The 17,253-nt window shown below is 39.0% G+C and overlaps 1 protein-coding gene across 4 annotated transcripts in view; it reads right to left on the bottom strand.

Annotated features, from left to right (window-relative positions):
* Positions 1 to 17,253, bottom strand: part of LOC138691571 (zinc finger protein 664-like) — a 116,003-nt gene that overhangs the window by 86,804 nt on the left and 11,946 nt on the right. The window contains exons 4-5 of one of the 4 annotated variants that reach the window (XM_069813668.1): positions 15,510 to 15,592; positions 11,042 to 14,698 (exon numbers count right to left, since the gene is read on the bottom strand). In XM_069813668.1, coding sequence (XP_069669769.1) covers position 14,698; positions 15,510 to 15,592 — 84 coding nt within the window. In that variant the 3' untranslated portion in view covers positions 11,042 to 14,697. The other 3 variants (XM_069813664.1, XM_069813666.1, XM_069813665.1) reach the window with 3 other exon arrangements.

Raw genomic sequence — 17,253 nt, 5'->3', positions numbered from 1 at the left:
CAGCAGCTGTTCCTGGAACAGCAGCAGCAAGCTCGAGTCCCTGTGAGGGAGCCCCGTGCAGTGTCACGCATGGAACTCGGGCGGGTCCGTCAACAGCAGCAGCAGCAGACGGTAATCCCTCCCCTGCTAGATATGCCCGTCGCGCCTCTGTGGTCGACCGTGGCAGCGACAATCCCCAATCCTGCTGCCAATAGTGGAGAACCATTATCCCAGCGCCCTAAGCGCAACAAGGGTAGCAGAAAAGTCACTAAGACTACCACGGCAGAGCCCACCTCAGCCCCTGTCCCACCAGTCCAGCAGGAAGCTGTTGCAAGTACCTCGAAAGGCGTGACCGATCCAGGTGCTACCCTCGAGCAAGTTCAGAACTTTGCTGAGGCGGTGCAACTAGCTAACCCTAACCTGCCGCTCGCCCCAATCCTAGAAGGATTAACTAGGGTGATAGTTCTCCTGATGGAGAATCCTATGTCCGCCCTCCCGGAGTTATTTAAACTCCTAACGTCCCTCGTTTCCCCTAATGGCCAGACGAAATGACGGAGCTGCTAGGATGTGTATATGGAACGCCAGGGGCCTTGGACATGTTAGAAACGAGTTTAGGGCATTTCTGGACGTAAATAATATAGACATAGCATTTGTAACGGAAACGTTCCTGACACCCCAAGTAAATTTCAGATGCGCGGGGTTTAAAATTTATAGATTGGATAGACCAGTTAGAAGAGGCGGAGGTGTAGCGGTGTTCGTTCGATCTACGATCGCGCACTGTGAGTATCTCCTTCCCCAGCTAGCGACGTTAGAGGCAGTAGCTATTAGAGCCTACATAGGTAGAATCCCCTTTCTACTTATGGCTGCCTACAGTCCCCCGGGCACACTCACTGAACGGGATTTAGATATAGTGACAAGCCTCACAGATAGGTTCATAGTCGCCGGCGACTTCAATACGAAGCACGCTAGCTGGAACTGTAGACGCCCCAATCGGCAGGGCGATAGACTTTTTCAAAATTCCACAGGAAACGGGTACGTTGTGATGGCCCCTAGGGACCCCACACACGTACCAGATGCTGCTAATCAAGTTCCCGATATCCTAGATATTGCTCTGGTGAAAGGTCTCACAACCAGGGCGAGATTAACAACTCTGGATGTTCTTCCATCCGACCACATACCGGTGATCATGGAGATCATGCACCCAGTCGAACTCTCCCCAACCGCTGAGAAATTCAATTACAAGGCGGCAGATTAGTTGTTCTTTCAAGACCAGGTAGCCGCTACGCTTCCATCACTCCCGCCCGAAGTTACTCCGGCAGGGATAGATAGGTCAGTTAGCGACCTGACGGAGTGCATTAAAAAGGCAATGGATGCAGCAATACCGAAACGGTCTCTACAACCAGGACGGATGCAGCTGCCAGCCTATATTAGAGACCTAAAGATCGCCCGCAATAGAGCCAGGACATTGTGGAAGCGTACTAGGTTAGATGAACATAGAGTAGAGATGAACCGCTTGCGCAGGCGGATCAGTGAGGCGGTCCACGAAACGGTCGTGGATGCTTGAAAATCCAAGGTTGAGACGATGGACAGCAGAAACATGTCAGATGTCTGGCGTGTATCTCGAACTCTGTCCAATCCGTCTCAATCTATACACCCATTAATAGTCGGTCCAGATGTCACGGCCTTTACTCCTGAGGAGAAAGCTACCGCACTGGCAGACGTTCTAGAGACCACTTTTCAACCCGTGGAACAAAATTTAAACTTACTCCATATCAGAGCTGTTGAGGAATCGGTTCGAGACCTCCTTAGCAGGGAGCCGGAAAATGGGATACCACCTACGAACACCCACGAGGTCGCCCATTTCATTCGTCGCCTCGGCCCTCATAAGGCCGCAGGAGCCGACGGTATCCAAGGAATTATTTTGCAGCATCTCCCAAGGTCAGCTATGAAGCGCATAGCAGAAATAATTAATAACATCTTGGCTTCCGGTCAGTATTCCATTCCCTGGAAAGAGGCTCACGTAGTTCTATTTCCAAAGCCCGGAAAGGATAAGACGAATCCAAGTAACTATAGGCCTATTAGTCTCCTCAGTTGTCTCAGCAAACTGGCGGAGAGGGTCATACATAGACGCCTCACTGAAGTAGTGTTGCCCCAAATCAGGAACGAGCAGTTCGGCTTCCACCCTGGTCGTTCCACTACACTCCAGGCACTCCGCATGACGGAGGACATTACCTGGGGCATGAGCACGAAGCGTGTCGTAGCTGCAGCTTACCTGGACATCGAGCGAGCATTCGACAAGGTTTGGCATGAAGAGCTCCTGGTTAAGCTACTGGGCATGGGAGTCCCAGATAGAATGGTACGCCTCATTTCAGCTTACCTCCGAGGCCGTACATTCAAGACCCGAGTAGGCACTAGTTTCTCCACCCCTCGTGAAATTCACGCAGGAGTCCCGCAGGGATCGATTATCGGTCCCATACTTTTCAATATATTCATTAATGACCTCCCGTTTCGCTATATCCACGGCAGAAGTAGCCATCTGTATATCTATGCACATGACACTGCCCTCTTGGCGATGGGCAAAACCTACAGGTTAGCGTCCCGTAGATTGCAGTCGATCTTAGATCACCTCCAGCCGTGGTTCCACGACTGGAGAATCAAGGTCAATGTAGATAAATGTCAGGCCATACTCTTTTCACTAAGAGCGAGGCTCGAAGACATACCACCTCCACCCACACTTTTCGGACAAGCAATGCCGTGGATGAACCAAATTAAATACTTAGGGATCATTATGGACTCTCATCTTACGTTCCGAGATCATATCCATTCCCTTCTTCGTAAGGCCAATGGATTGATAGTTAGACACTATCCCATTCTGGCGGCCTTCACTCCTGACAACCTGGGGGTAGGACTTACCATGTATAAGGCCCTCATTCGGTCTGTAATAACCTATACCGCACCCGCATGGGGGTTCGCGGCAGTGACCCATCTCCGGAAACTCCAAGTTATCCAGAACCAGGTGATTCGTATCATAACACATCTCCCGCGAGTCTCTTCGAGAGAGAAGTTCCACGATGAGCTAAACTTGCCAACCGTAGACAAGTTCATTGCTCGATTGGCTAGAAACCTGTATGAGGCCGCTCGTGCCAGCCCCAACCCGCTCATATCTGGCCTTGGCCGGTATGATCCTAGGTTACGGCGAAGACACCAGACAGGTCCACTAGCTATTCTCTTAAGACAGGAAAACAGGGAGGCAGGTGTCACTCCCAGATTTAGGTAGTAGATTATTAATTCATGACTTAATCTAATAAGCAACCGCTGTGAAATGGCCTGCTCTAACTCGGGCTATAAATCCATTCTATCCCTCTTACAGGTCTACGGAGTGAAGAGTCAGTTTACTAGTCTCCGGATCTGACAGAAACCATCAAAAAGCCAATTGGCTAATACCGTTATGATGGTTAAATAACTTGAGCTAACATATCGTCCCCAATAAATCCGTTTTGCTGATCGATGGAGTTGTAATAGAGCCAATTGGCTAGTCTACATCCATCGAATCAAGTCATTTTACCTAAGAGCCAACTGGCTAGTCTCTAAAATTGAGACATCTCATCCTGCCTAAGGTTTTTCCGTGGTTTTCCTAAGGCGTTAAGACAAATGTCGGGATGAGCCCTTAAAGAAATGGGCCACGGACCTCCATTCACTTCCCCAGACATTGGTGACGGCTCAAGATTAATGATTGTTCACATCGAACTCGGGCCCTGGCAGGGTTCAATCGTCCCCTTGTACAGATCACTGGAGTCATCAAGGAGCCAATTGGCTGGTCTCCTGATCTGAGAAAAATCATCAAAGCGCCAATTGGCTATTGTAAGATTAATCCCTACGCGTTCGAATCTTCAAACAGCCAACCTGGCTATCACCGTTTCGTGCCTAGACTTCTCCTCCATCGCGTCTCTCCTCCGGATCAGGTCGCTGTACTTCTGCCCCTCCTCCCCCCCCCGTATGTTGTAGCTAATCAGTTACGTCCATTTTCGGCTTACCCACTAGAAATTTCTAGCGCTCCTTCACTGGGGCGGCGAAACCCGAAGTGAGACAAGTGGCCAAGAGGCTTGGAGCTCACATATTCAGTTTTTCACAGCCCCAACTCCCCCCTTGCAAAAAGGACGTGTTTTCACGTACCTTTAAAGTTTCTCCTCTCACTTCCCCCCACTCATTCATTCGATAAGCGCAGAGCCAGGCGTGGGAACGGATAAGCCGTGGGAGGCCAGATTAACTCACCTGTACACAACAGCATGGAAATGAGGCATTACAATTGCGGTGCCCGGGAATGGAGCTGGCACCGACGGCGTCGCCTGCCGACTGTCTTCGGTGCAGGCAGCGATTTAAGCCCCTGGATTACGCTGACACGCCAAGATCTGCCGGCCGGGTCAGCACTCCGCGATATTGCGGCACGGATGCGTGTATAAATTTGTCCGTCGTCCATAAGCTTATTTAACGCTTTTCCCTCTGACGAAGGTAATTTAGTGCGGTGCAGATGGCGCTATCATAGCGAATTCGTGGAAACTGTACATAAGATATAAATATATAAATGTTCTTGTTTATGAATGAATTGTCCTCCGAAACCCCGCAGTTTCTGTGCCTGAAATTACACTCGAAATTAGCATGTTAGAAATTTTTTTAAGTGTCCATCTGCTCTTCAGGCACAAATATACTATACAGTGTGTTTCATAAATTCCTCAGCTTGTCTTTCACATTTAAACGGATAATTTTTTTTTTTTTTCGAAAATCATTCTACACTTTATATTTTAAAAGACAGTTTTTCACAGAAACAAACCATTTTTAATATCATTCTTGTGCGAGTTTTGACGTTGCTACAAAAGCATTTTAAAATGGCACCATATGTTTTTCTTTAAACTATCTGAAATATGAGAAATTTGTTAGGAGAAAATCCACAAACGATTAGGGAAAACACGGGAATTTTACTGGAAGCAAGTAAAGAGATAGGTTTGGAAGTAAATCCCGAAAAGACTAAGTATATGATTATGTCTCGTAACCAGAATATTGTACGAAATGGAAATATAAAAATTGGAAATTTATCTTTTGAAGAGGTGGAGAAGTTCAAATATCTTGGAGCAACAGTAACAAATATAAATGATACTTGGGACGAAATTAAACACAGAATAAATATGGGAAATGCGTGTTATTATTCGGTTGAGAAGCTTTTATCATCCAGTCTGCTGTCAAAAATCTGAAAGTTAGAATTTATAAAACAGTTATATTACCTGTTGTTCTTTATGGTTGTGAAACTTGGACTCTCACTTTGAGAGAGGAACATAGGTTAAGGGTGTTTGAGAATAAGGTGCTTAGGAAAAAATTTGAGGTTAAGAGGGATGAAGTTACAGGAGAATGGAGGAAGTTACACAACACAGAACTGCACACATTGTATTCTTCACCTGACATAATTAGGAACATTAATTCCAGACGTTTGAGATGGGCAGGGCATGTAGCAGGTATGGGCGAATCCAGAAATGCATATAGAGTGTTAGTTGGGAGGCCGGAGGGAAAAAGACCGTTAGGGAGGCCGAGACGTAGATGGAAGGATAATATTAGAATGGATTTGAGGGAGGTGGGATATGATGACAGAGAATGGATTAATTTTGCTCAGGATAGGGACTGATGGCGGGCTTATGTGAGGGCGGCAATGGACCTCCGGGTTCCTTGAAAGCCAGTAAGTAAGTAAGTATGTGAAAGGGAATCTTCATAACTGTATGTCAAATGAAGATTCCACTCTTATTGAATTTGACGTTTGTAGAACTTGTTGAAAACAATATAGGCCTACATCTCGTAACACAATTTTGTCACAAATTGAATTGTGTAACTTCAATATTTGGCACTTAAAGGCCTAATTGAGAATAAAATTGTTGGTAATTTCTCTAAAACGAATAAATTAACTTCTCTGAGACAATACAGTAAATGTTCAATTAATTAAAGGTTCAAAATGTTATCCCAGTTCTCTGATATTCACTTAAGGGGTTAGGTACAGCTTACAGCAGTAATATTTTGGAAATATTAAACATTTTTTCCCTCCATTACTGTATCTTGTACAATAACGAAAATTGGTATGTGTAAAACACTGTCCTTTTGCTGTATGAAAAAAAAAAAAAAATTTACGATTAAAAAAATTATATATAGGCCTACTTTTTTTTTTCAAAATTGAAAATGGTGGCAGTTCACTGTGCAGTGATGAAACATTTTCCTCATAACTCATAAACTTGTTAACTTTTTCGTGTTTTCTCTCTTTTATTTTATTGCTGAAACTCATGTTTACAATATCATGCTCTTTCAACTAACTACATTCCTTAATAAATATTTTTTTTTTTTAGTTTGTGTTAGAAGATAATACTGATATCTGACCATTTTTAAATGAATTTATTTTTAATAAGACAATCTATCAAAGGTAGAGAAGTGTGATCTTGCTTCATATTGGAGATATGACATGTATATATACACGTAAAAAAGTTCATCACAGAATGTTGGATAGTTTTTGAGTTATGTGGGAAGCGCTTCATCACTGCACAGTGAACTGAATTAAAAAAAAAAGTAATTTTTTTTTTAAATCGTAAAAATATTTTTTTTTTTTTTTCATATAGCAGAACGACAATGTTTCACACATACTAATTTTCATTATTGTACAAGATACAGTAATGGAGGAAAAAAATGTTGAATATTTCCAAAATTTTACAGGTATAAGGTGTACCTAACCCTTTAAGAAGATATTTATTTTCTATTAATTTCAACAATTACACTGCTTCCATAACTCCAGGAAACCAAAATACTTGTTTGGTTACCATAGCTACGTTTGAACTATGTGACTAAATCTTTAAATTATGACTTGAGAAAGTGGAATTTCTCTGGAAATCTACCTGAAACATCATCTTTTTCCACAAAATATCAAACTGGAAGATATGAAGTCAGATCTTCTGTTTGGAAAGCCTACTACGAATATCCTATGTTTCCGCTAACGTCTAACAATGCCCCGCCACGATACGTTTGTGTCCTTTGAGGTGGAGGGCATCATTATTCAGAACCACGTACCGCTGCGGATCCGCTGCCGTAGGGGGAAGCATCGTCTACTGTCAGCACAGACACAGATATTGTTCTGTCATTATTTTTCCTGCTATTCCACTTGACCCTCAGTTACTCAATCAGAACAGCAACTTTTTAAATAATTCAGTTAGTCAGGCAGAGTTCTTAGTCTCCTCGATCTGTCAGTTTGTAAGGGCCATATTCATAGACATTCTTAGCGCGGGCTTCCGGTGGACGATCAGGGAATTAACGTTTTTCGTATTCATAAACCAGTGTTAGCGATATGATATGATATGAATCCTGTACAAGTAACCAGTCGATAGCCGGGGCTAGTTTAGCACGCTCGTAGCGCGGGCTAGCGAAATGTCTATGCATAGCACCCATAGTGTCTCCCTCTGTTTGACTATCAATTTGTCAGGCTGTCTGATTCCCGGTTCTCTCTATAAACTCCCCCGCTGTTCAATACCCCGACCAATCCCTCTGATATATGCAGTAGCCTACACCATTGAACAGCGGAATCTTGGATATAAACATATATTGGGATATTGATGGTGATCAGGAGGTGTACACAACAATGAATGAATAAAAATATGTAAAAAATAATGAAAAGACGTAGGCCTATACAACGATGAATGAATGAAAATATGTACACAACACTGAATGAATGGATGAAGAATGAATGAATGAATAAATGAATGAATGAAAAGACGTAACAACGAATGAATGAAAAGCCGTACACAACAATGAATGAATGAAAATATGTACACAACACTGAATGAATGGATGAACAATGAATGAATAAATGAATGAATGAAAAGACGTAACAACGACGAATGAATGAAAAGCCGTACACAACAATGAATGAATGAAAATATGTAGGCTATATAACACTGAATGAATGGATGAAGAATGAATGAATAAATGAATGAATGAAAAGACGTAACAACAACGATTGAATGAAAAGCCGTACACAACAATGAATGAATGAAAATATGTAGGCTATATAACACTGAATGAATGGATGAATGAATGAATGAATAAATGAAAAAATAAATGAATGAAAAAACGTAATAGCGAATGAATGAAAAGCCGTACACAACAATGAATGAAAATATGTATATAACACTGAATGGATGGATGAATGAATGAATAAATGGATGAAAAGACGTACACAACAATGAATGAATGAAAATATGAACACAGCAATGAATTAATGGAAAGTTGTACACAATGATGAATGAATGAATGAATGAAAATGTACACAATGAATGAATGGATGAACACAACAATGAATGAATGAAAAGACGTAAACAACAATGAATGAATGAAACTATGTAAACAATAATTAATGAAAAGACATACAATAATGAATGAATGAAAATATGTATACAACACTGGATGAATGAATGAATGAAAAGACGTACACAACAATGAATGAATGAATGAATGAAAATATGAACACAGGAATGAATTAATGGAAAGTTGTACACAATGAATGAATGAATGAAAATATGTACATAATGAATGAATGGATGAACACAACAATGAATGAATGAAAAGTTATACGCAATAATGAATGAAAAGACGTACACGACAATGAATGAATGAAAATATGAACACAACACTGAATTAATGAAAAGTTGTACAAAATGAGCGAATGAATGAAAAAGTACATAATGAATGAAAGACGTACACAATAAATGAATGGATGAACACAATAATGCATGAATGAAAACACGTACACAACCAACGAGCACAGAATACAATAGAGTAGACACTAATACCATTGGACGGAATGAAGCCGGTTTGATGGACCTGACGCCATCTTGTTGCTACCAAAACATTGCAAAATAGCTATTACGTTATAGAAGATCTTATCATAATAAGAATTCCATATGTCCCTAATTTCTTGTAGGACTCACACTTTCTTGTTTGTTTCGTAATACAGAATCGCTATGCACGTATTTTTAGCAAAAAAATACGAAACTGTCATCGATAAATCACATATATACAGGTTATTTAAATTGGCAGCTCTTCAAATTGCAGTATGGTATTTAATAGATAATCTGGAAGGTTGAACAAACAATAATGATAAAAAAGGAAAATAACAGTTTGACCTTATTTTGCTACTAGTCCAATAAAAATGCTACCCTATAATAATTACTTTTATAGGTTGATCCATTTGTTTCGAATTAATAATGAAACTTGCTTCTTAACGCAAATTATCATTCTCTTCCTTTTGCCAGTATTTCGTATAGATGTCCCGATTTTGTTTAGAGAAAAAATGGAATGCTCTTAACCATATAATATTTGATAGGCTCTTCGTTTATAGTATATAATTAGATTATAACGGCGAACAAAAGTGAAGTTTTATTACCAAGTGGGTCAAGTCAGTTCACGACCGAGTTAATGAAGCTACTAAGTCTGTAAAGCATAAGTCTGATTTCGTGATTATAAAAATTAATTACAATAATATTAATACACTATTTCTTTTTCTTCATCAAACGAATACGTGCATTCGGTTTAAGAGAAACCTCGGTACACCAGTTTTCTATAGCACTCGACACAAACTTCCAACATGGGTTGTTAGGTTAGCTTCGCTCGTAAATGCTAAGTCTGCAAAGCATGTCTGATTTCGTGATTATAAAAATTAATTACAATAATATCAATACACTAATCCTTTCTCTTAATCAAACAAATACGTGAACAATACGAATCTAACCGACTAACTTAGGCTAAATCATTCATTACCGTATCTAGCCTACCGGTAATAAGTACATTTCACACATGCATATTTACCCGTGAAAAGTTATTCCAGGAATTTTTTTTTGGAAACCTGTTTGTGCAGCCATACGCAGAACATGTAGGCATATTGAAATTAGTTAATTTATTAATTAAAACAACGATGCAACATCACAATCAACTGCCCATGTGCTAACCGGGAGCGCAATGTTTTGGTAGCATCATAATGGCGACTGTCCACAAAAGCGGCTTCACCTCCAAGCTGTTTATATCTACTCTATGCATTCTGTGCTCGTTGTACACAACATACCACCAGTACATACATACCACCAGAAATACAATTACAAATCTTCATCTTCGACTCTCCCGTACAGCAATATCTCGAACGGATAAATAGAGAACTCTGGGTAATGTACCCAACACGTAGTTCTAATATTCATCAGCTACGACGTTGGGCGCTGATCACCTTATTTAAAACCCCCAAATCCAGATGGCGCTGACCGCAGTTTCGCATCCTATTATGTATTTATCCATGGTTCTAGTTTAAACTTATCCGGCAGATATCATATTTATCCAAAAGTTGGGTTGTAATTGCGTACTAAGACTTTTGGTTATGTGCAATCTGGAGGCTAAACTTACAGATTAGCAATCCGGAAGGCAGAGTGGCAGATAGGCGTTATCCGGAGGTTTGAACTCGGTGTTGAAATCAAGATGGCTGCACGTCGTACAGCTGGTGATTTGAAGGATCAATTTAATTTTGATACTGATTCTGATGGTAAGTTCTGGAGCAGATGCTTCGTTATATCAGAACAGAAAAACGAATTAGGCTGCGTCCAAATAATGTTGAAGAGTGGGATGACGAGAAAGTTTTGAGACGGTTTCGAATAACGAAACATACTACATGAAATCAATGATCAACTGAAACAAGGCACAGATCGTAAGTAGGCTACACAGTTAATAATAAGCTACACTATTTCGGTAGGTATTACATCAATATTTTGTATATAATAGCACTATAACAATTATTTTGAAGTACAGTAACCTGTAATACAGTAGAAGTGAGGTTAGAATGTTGCTTCATGCAGGTGTTCTGTTGCCCTTACAAGGTATTAAGGTGATTGATATAATAATATAGGGCAACCTACAATAAGTTTCAAAATACTTTTATGTAAAAAATAATAATAACCATATGTAATATATCAAAATCCTTTATATAGTAAATTATCATTTCTTCACAATTGCGTTACCACTTTAAGATACAAATGTATTCACATATTTGGCGTCTACTCAAGTCATATGTACCATAAATGAAAGAAAAATTGAGTGCAAACACCAATTTCCCAAATAAAGGTGGAAAGTTGCTGTGAAACTGGAGCCCGGTGGAGAGGTACAGGTAGGCAGGATCGCTCTATCGAGATAGAAGGTGTAGGCGGCAGTGAAGGGCAGCACGTTCATTTCATTACTGTGTTTCCTTACTAATTAAAGGGAAAAGACAAGTTTTCGTAAAATCGAGTTAGTGACAGGTTAGGTTAGTATGATTCGCATATATTTACAATTGTCTAAAAAAATGGCAAAACTACATCCAAACCTCTCTCTTCCAGGCTATCCTGTAGGGAGTCCTTGCCTTCTTTTGGTAACGCTATTGTAAAGATTTACCGGTAAATGTGTAACCAAATCTCATTCATTTTGAATCTTGCGTACACCACTTTTAACACTTGAATATAATTAATTGATGAACTAGTGGAATTACTCGTGTTAAATATGTATTATTTGTCCGGCTTACAGCTGTTTCAGTGCTTCACGCACCATCATCAGAGCCTACTAGATCGCGGCGTCATCTCGAACTTCTCTGCCTGTTAGGAGGGTGTGTTTTATTGTTGGAAGGTGTTGAAGTGTGGAGTCGAACTACAATACCATAATGGTTTCATTTAATATAGGAAATTGTTCACATAAGAAAATTACAAACTCGTTAGTGACATTAAAGGTAAGTAATCAGGATGTATAAAAAGTACGATGTTATTGTTCTTATCGTTCTACCTCACTGGTATGGAATATACTGATGAAGATGACCAAAAATATCTGGTTTCACAATAAAAGTAATGACTGATTAATAAATAATTGACCATCTAAACGTTGGAAGTATCTGATTCATTTCAGTTCTATGACTTTAAAACTGCTTCTCATAATATTCCTGCAGCAACTGAACTTCAGACTTCGAAAGCTCAGGCAATCAGAATAACGAAGGCTAAATCTTTAGAAATGAGGACTTTCACAACCTTCAATGATTTTGAAAAGTAGACGAAGAGTGCTGTTTTCAGGATAAATGGGAACTTGAACCATATTTTCTTCTCCTGCAGCCTTTAGTTCCATCAACAGAAACAGCTGGAAAAGAGAGGGCTTGCGATTTATGATGTATTACCCGAGTTATTATTTCAAATATGGCAGAATAATTCTACATTCCTGATAGCTTAACTTAAAGTAATTTATACTTTTATTATTTTATTGCAATAATCCCGTCACAGTTCAGCACCATCTGCAGTGATCTCCATTAGTGTTCATCGCTCTGCATTTATTTGGCTTCAATTCACAAAAATGATCGTCGTTCATTTCAAAAACTAACGAATGATAAAACAATATGGCTACAAAAATCGTGCAGTTGACAATTTCTCACAAATAAATGATGAAACTGCAATTAATCGTGTTTCCATTCATCCTGGTCTGTATCGAGTAATTAAGTTAGACAGCAGTTACATTTAGAAGGCTTCTCACTCCGTGAAGTTGTTCATGCTTTCTTATATAACTCACATCGAAGAACACTTCCCACAAACATCGCATTTGAAAGATTTCGCGATTGTGTGCAGGTGTTGACGGCTTTTTAGGTTACTCATGGCCGAGAAAGACCAGAATAATTACATTAGGAAGGTTCCTCGTCTGTGTGCAGGAGTTTGCTTTTCACGCCACTCGATTGAAAGAAACACATCACGTTTGACAGGTTTCTCGCCTATGTGCACGCGTGCATCGCCCTTTTAGGGCAGACCACAGTCTAGTACACAGTCCCGCAACTTCAACACTTTTTTTGCCAACATTCGCGACACTAGCGCCCAAGCGACAGGCAAGGCAAAGGTCATAGGTTGATAAAGCCAGCACGTGCTTTAAAGGGATGCGAGATGTTATAATGTTTTAATCATGCGTCGGAATAAAGGCAATGTGCGCAATGACGAAAATTGCAATAACAAGTTTAAATCTCCGAATTTGTCGTTCTTCAAATTCCCTAAAGACCAAGAAAAAATCATAACTCAGTCATAACCAATATTCCACGTTGTAGGTAGCCTACGTATTGTGTTGTATACAACATTTTTTAGTTATCAGTTACATATTTGTATGTCAGGAAGGACAGTTTAAATAAAAACAAAGTAAATACTTGTTACAGTATATTATTTTTTTTGCAGAGGTCACAAGTGCAACCATTCCGATTTTGGATAAATTATCTACAGTTTTTAATGCAAGAAATTCCATAATTTTTATATTCGTTTTTTTTTTCTTTATATCTTTCAACAGTTGAATGTTATATTGCATTCAAGTAGGGATCATGGTGTTAATTTTGCAAGAATTCATGGAGTATTGTAATCCTTTTGCAAAATATTCACTTATTGAATAAATCCAGACTGAGTCGATAAATTTCTGATGTGTTGGTGTAGATTCATGTGGCAGACGTATTAAGTTCTCATGAAATAAAAGAGCCTTTTTAAATTTAATATAAAAAGCAATCTTTTCTGTAATAACTTATATGACTGTTATTGGTTTTGATTTTACATTCCCAGTGATTATTTGAGGCGTTCAGAGCAGAAGTGGCAATATATCCTTCACGCTATTCACCTGACTACTAATAATTTAATATATTCAATATTAACTGCTACTTTGCGCTGTATTTTACAGAATGTTTACTTTAACCCTCATTACCCATTTTTGACTTACACCACTTCTGCTCTGAAAATAAAATTAGGCCTACATTTTCTGAGTTAATTAAAGTTTCAATTCTTTCAACAAAATTTTGTGTTCATTTATTCCCCTGTGTGCACGAGTTCATGCCTTCTTAGATTACTCGACCGCGAAAAAATCTTGCCACAAACATCGCATTTGAAAGTTTTTTCGCCGGTGTGAATGCGTTCATGGATTCTTAGATTACAAGACTGTGAAAAACACTTGCCACAAACATCGCATTTGAAAGGTTTCTCGCCTGTGTGAAGGCGTTGATGGATTCTTAGACAACTCGACTCCACAAAATACTTGCCACAAACTGCACATTTGAAAGGTGTCTCACCAATGTGTACGAATTTATGTCTTCCAAGACTACTCGACTGCGAAAAACACTTACCACAAACTTCACATTTGTAAGGCTTCTCACCGTTGTGTACAAGTTTATGCCTACTAAGACAACTCGAGAACGAGAAACACAGACCACAGACGTTACATTTGAAAGGTCTCTCATTAATGTGCACGCGTACATGCCTTCTAAGGTAACTCGAGTCAGAGAAACACTTACCACAAACATCACATTTGAAAGGTTTCTCACAACTGTGCACAAGTTTATGCCTTGTGAGACAAGTCGACGACAAGAAACACTTATCACAAACATCACATTTGAAAGGTGTCTCTCCACTGTGCAGCAGTTCATGTCTTTTTACACTACTCGAATTCGAAAAACTTCTACCACAAATATCGCATTCGTAAGCATTCTTCTCTACACGCTCACATAAATGCGTCGTCGATTTTGCCGGATTGGAGAGACATTCGTTAGACATTTCGAATTGCAATTGCTTATCATCAGCAGTTCTGGCATGTTTTCTTGAGGAATCTGAATTCTTCGGAATCTCGCACACAGTCTCGTTCTCTTCATCTGCAATACCGTCGAATTCTGATGATACAGACCTGTCTTTGGTAGCTGCAATCCTGACGAATATATACTATCAGACAATAGAATAGTCGCAACAAATATACATTAAAGTAATCAACTTCAAACCTAAACGAAACTGTTTCACCAGAGGAAACGTTACCAATATAGATACACTGCTATAAATAAATTATGAGTTATGTTGGAAATATCAAAATCGTCTCAACATTCTAGCCTTGATCTATAGAACAAATTTTATGTGGAAAATACCATGTTTGCCAACTCTCAGTACGTAGGCCTTTCTGTTGAGAAAACTCTGTCTTTTTAAGTAGTGCAGAATAAGAAACAAAAGAACAAGTGACAGGAATGTCCTAATTATTAATACGAATCACTTTGTCAATACACTACAGCAGGGTCCGTCGAAAACAGCTGTTCGACAAAGACATCTAGAAACCTTGCACTACACAACAATGCAGACACACTTCACCAGGTTTCAGCTACCTGCAAGCATCTTTCGGAAACTGATTGAAGCAAAACGCTTTCTCTGGTTATTAGGCCTGCATAGAGGAATACAACAATCATTTGGCATAGGGAGCTATTTTTAAGAGCATCTAAATAGCAATACACTACATAAATTCTCAATATTTATACAATGGAAAACAAATGCACATGCAAAGCGCATGCCTACACATACACGCATGCTATCTGTTGGTCTAGTTCAGAGTTACAGCCCTTCTGAAGGTGCTTCTAGCCAGTTACCGAAAAGGAAGTTTTAAAAGCAATGAACTCTCTACATAAACTCGCACACCTAACTCACCATTCCGTGAAAATCTGGTTGTCCTCTGCTGCTCCTTCCACCCTTGGCTCCTCATTCACTGCGTCCAAGTCACTCTGCTCTTCCTAACGCAGAGCAAATAAAAGAAATATAGCACAATTTACATTAACAAAAGTGCATCGATTCTATATGCCACAGAAGTGCATATAAGTCGTATTAGGCCAGTAGAAGTTTAGTTAACAGATGACTATTCTTGGGGCAGATATTTCATGGTGTAGGCCTACTTCTTTTCCTTATAAAACAGCGCTATTGAAGCTTTTTCAAAATGTGGCAAAATAAAAGTGTCATCTATACTACCGCGACACTCATACAATCGAAAGTTGTAGTTTCCAAAGAGCGCGGAAAAATTTTAGGAGGGAACTAGTACTATAATGTACAAATAAATGAGATTAATGTATATGCATTAACATATAAAGTAAAATATTAAATATTTTAAATGCATTATTTTTTGTCAACAAACGGGGGAATGATAACTTGATGAATGGTGAAATGACGCATGTTGCAAAAAGATTGAGAAGAGAAACAAATTACATATTATTCACTAATTGAAGTAACAGAATTTTTGTATTTGTATTTAAAGTTTATAATAGAAATGTAAAATTTATTGATACAAAATAATTATAATGCAATGTATGTGTAAAATTGAATGGGAATGTTGTGAAACCCCACACGTCCAAAAAAGTGAAATTTTCAAGAAAAATAGAAAACCACACAGCTACTCTTGCGTAATACTTTGAAGCCGAAAAAAATATATGCGGTGGTTAAGTAGAATAAATATGTGCGGTTAAGTAGAATAAGTCTAAGATTTTCAGTAGATTTCGTCCCTAGGCAACATCTATTTTCCGACAAAAGAAATATAAAAGCCGTTGGATAAGTGTTGTTTCTCAATATTTTGAACATAGGCTACATTAATTAGCAGAATGCAATAAAATATTACATCTTTATTCACAAAAATGGTTACTTTGCGAAACTGTCACAGATCATCAATACAGAGTGTTTGAGAATTCCTATTACAAACTTCAAGGGGTTGTAGAGGGGACTAAGTAAATAAAGTTTTGATTAGGAACCCATGTCCAGAAATGTATCGTAGAAAATAGCTGTAATGGAACAACTAGTAGTAAACTACTGTACTGTAGGAGATATTATCTATCAAGGAAGAATTCAATTTCTAGTCACGAATTTGGTGGGTTTTTAAGTTGTTTATTTTACGACACTTTATAAACTGTAATGGTTATACAGCGTCTGAGAGAAATGAAGGTGAGAATGCTAGCAATATGAGTCCGGGGTTCAGTACCGGAAGATACCGAGCATTTGCATCTAATGGGTTGAGAGATAACTGAGGAAAAAAATTGAAGCAGGTAACTTGTCTCGACCAGTATATAAATCCAGACCCACTCATTTTACGGTCAGATATGCTAACTGCTACTCCACAGTGGCAGATGAATTTTACGGAATCCACCATAATCTGACAATGTCTAATACTATTTCATTGTATGGGCACAATTTTTAACATTCCCGGGTAAAGGAAAAATTATGAACTATACTACTGTACTAAAGCTGCAGTACATATAGGTTCTATTTCTATAAACATAAAGATCATTAATTATTTCGAGATGAAAACTGGTTAGAATATTCGTTCAAGCATTTCGTCAACTTGGAACTTTCTCTAGACTCTTAACTAAGTTGAAGTCTACCCGTAATGAGTTAAAGAAAATATAAACACTTT

The sequence above is a fragment of the Periplaneta americana genome, chromosome 16 (assembly GCF_040183065.1).
Source record: "Periplaneta americana isolate PAMFEO1 chromosome 16, P.americana_PAMFEO1_priV1, whole genome shotgun sequence".
Lineage (NCBI taxonomy): Eukaryota > Metazoa > Arthropoda > Insecta > Blattodea > Blattidae > Periplaneta > Periplaneta americana.
Note: the sequence above shows the minus strand (reverse complement) of the source record. Positions and strands in the feature narration are given on the sequence as shown.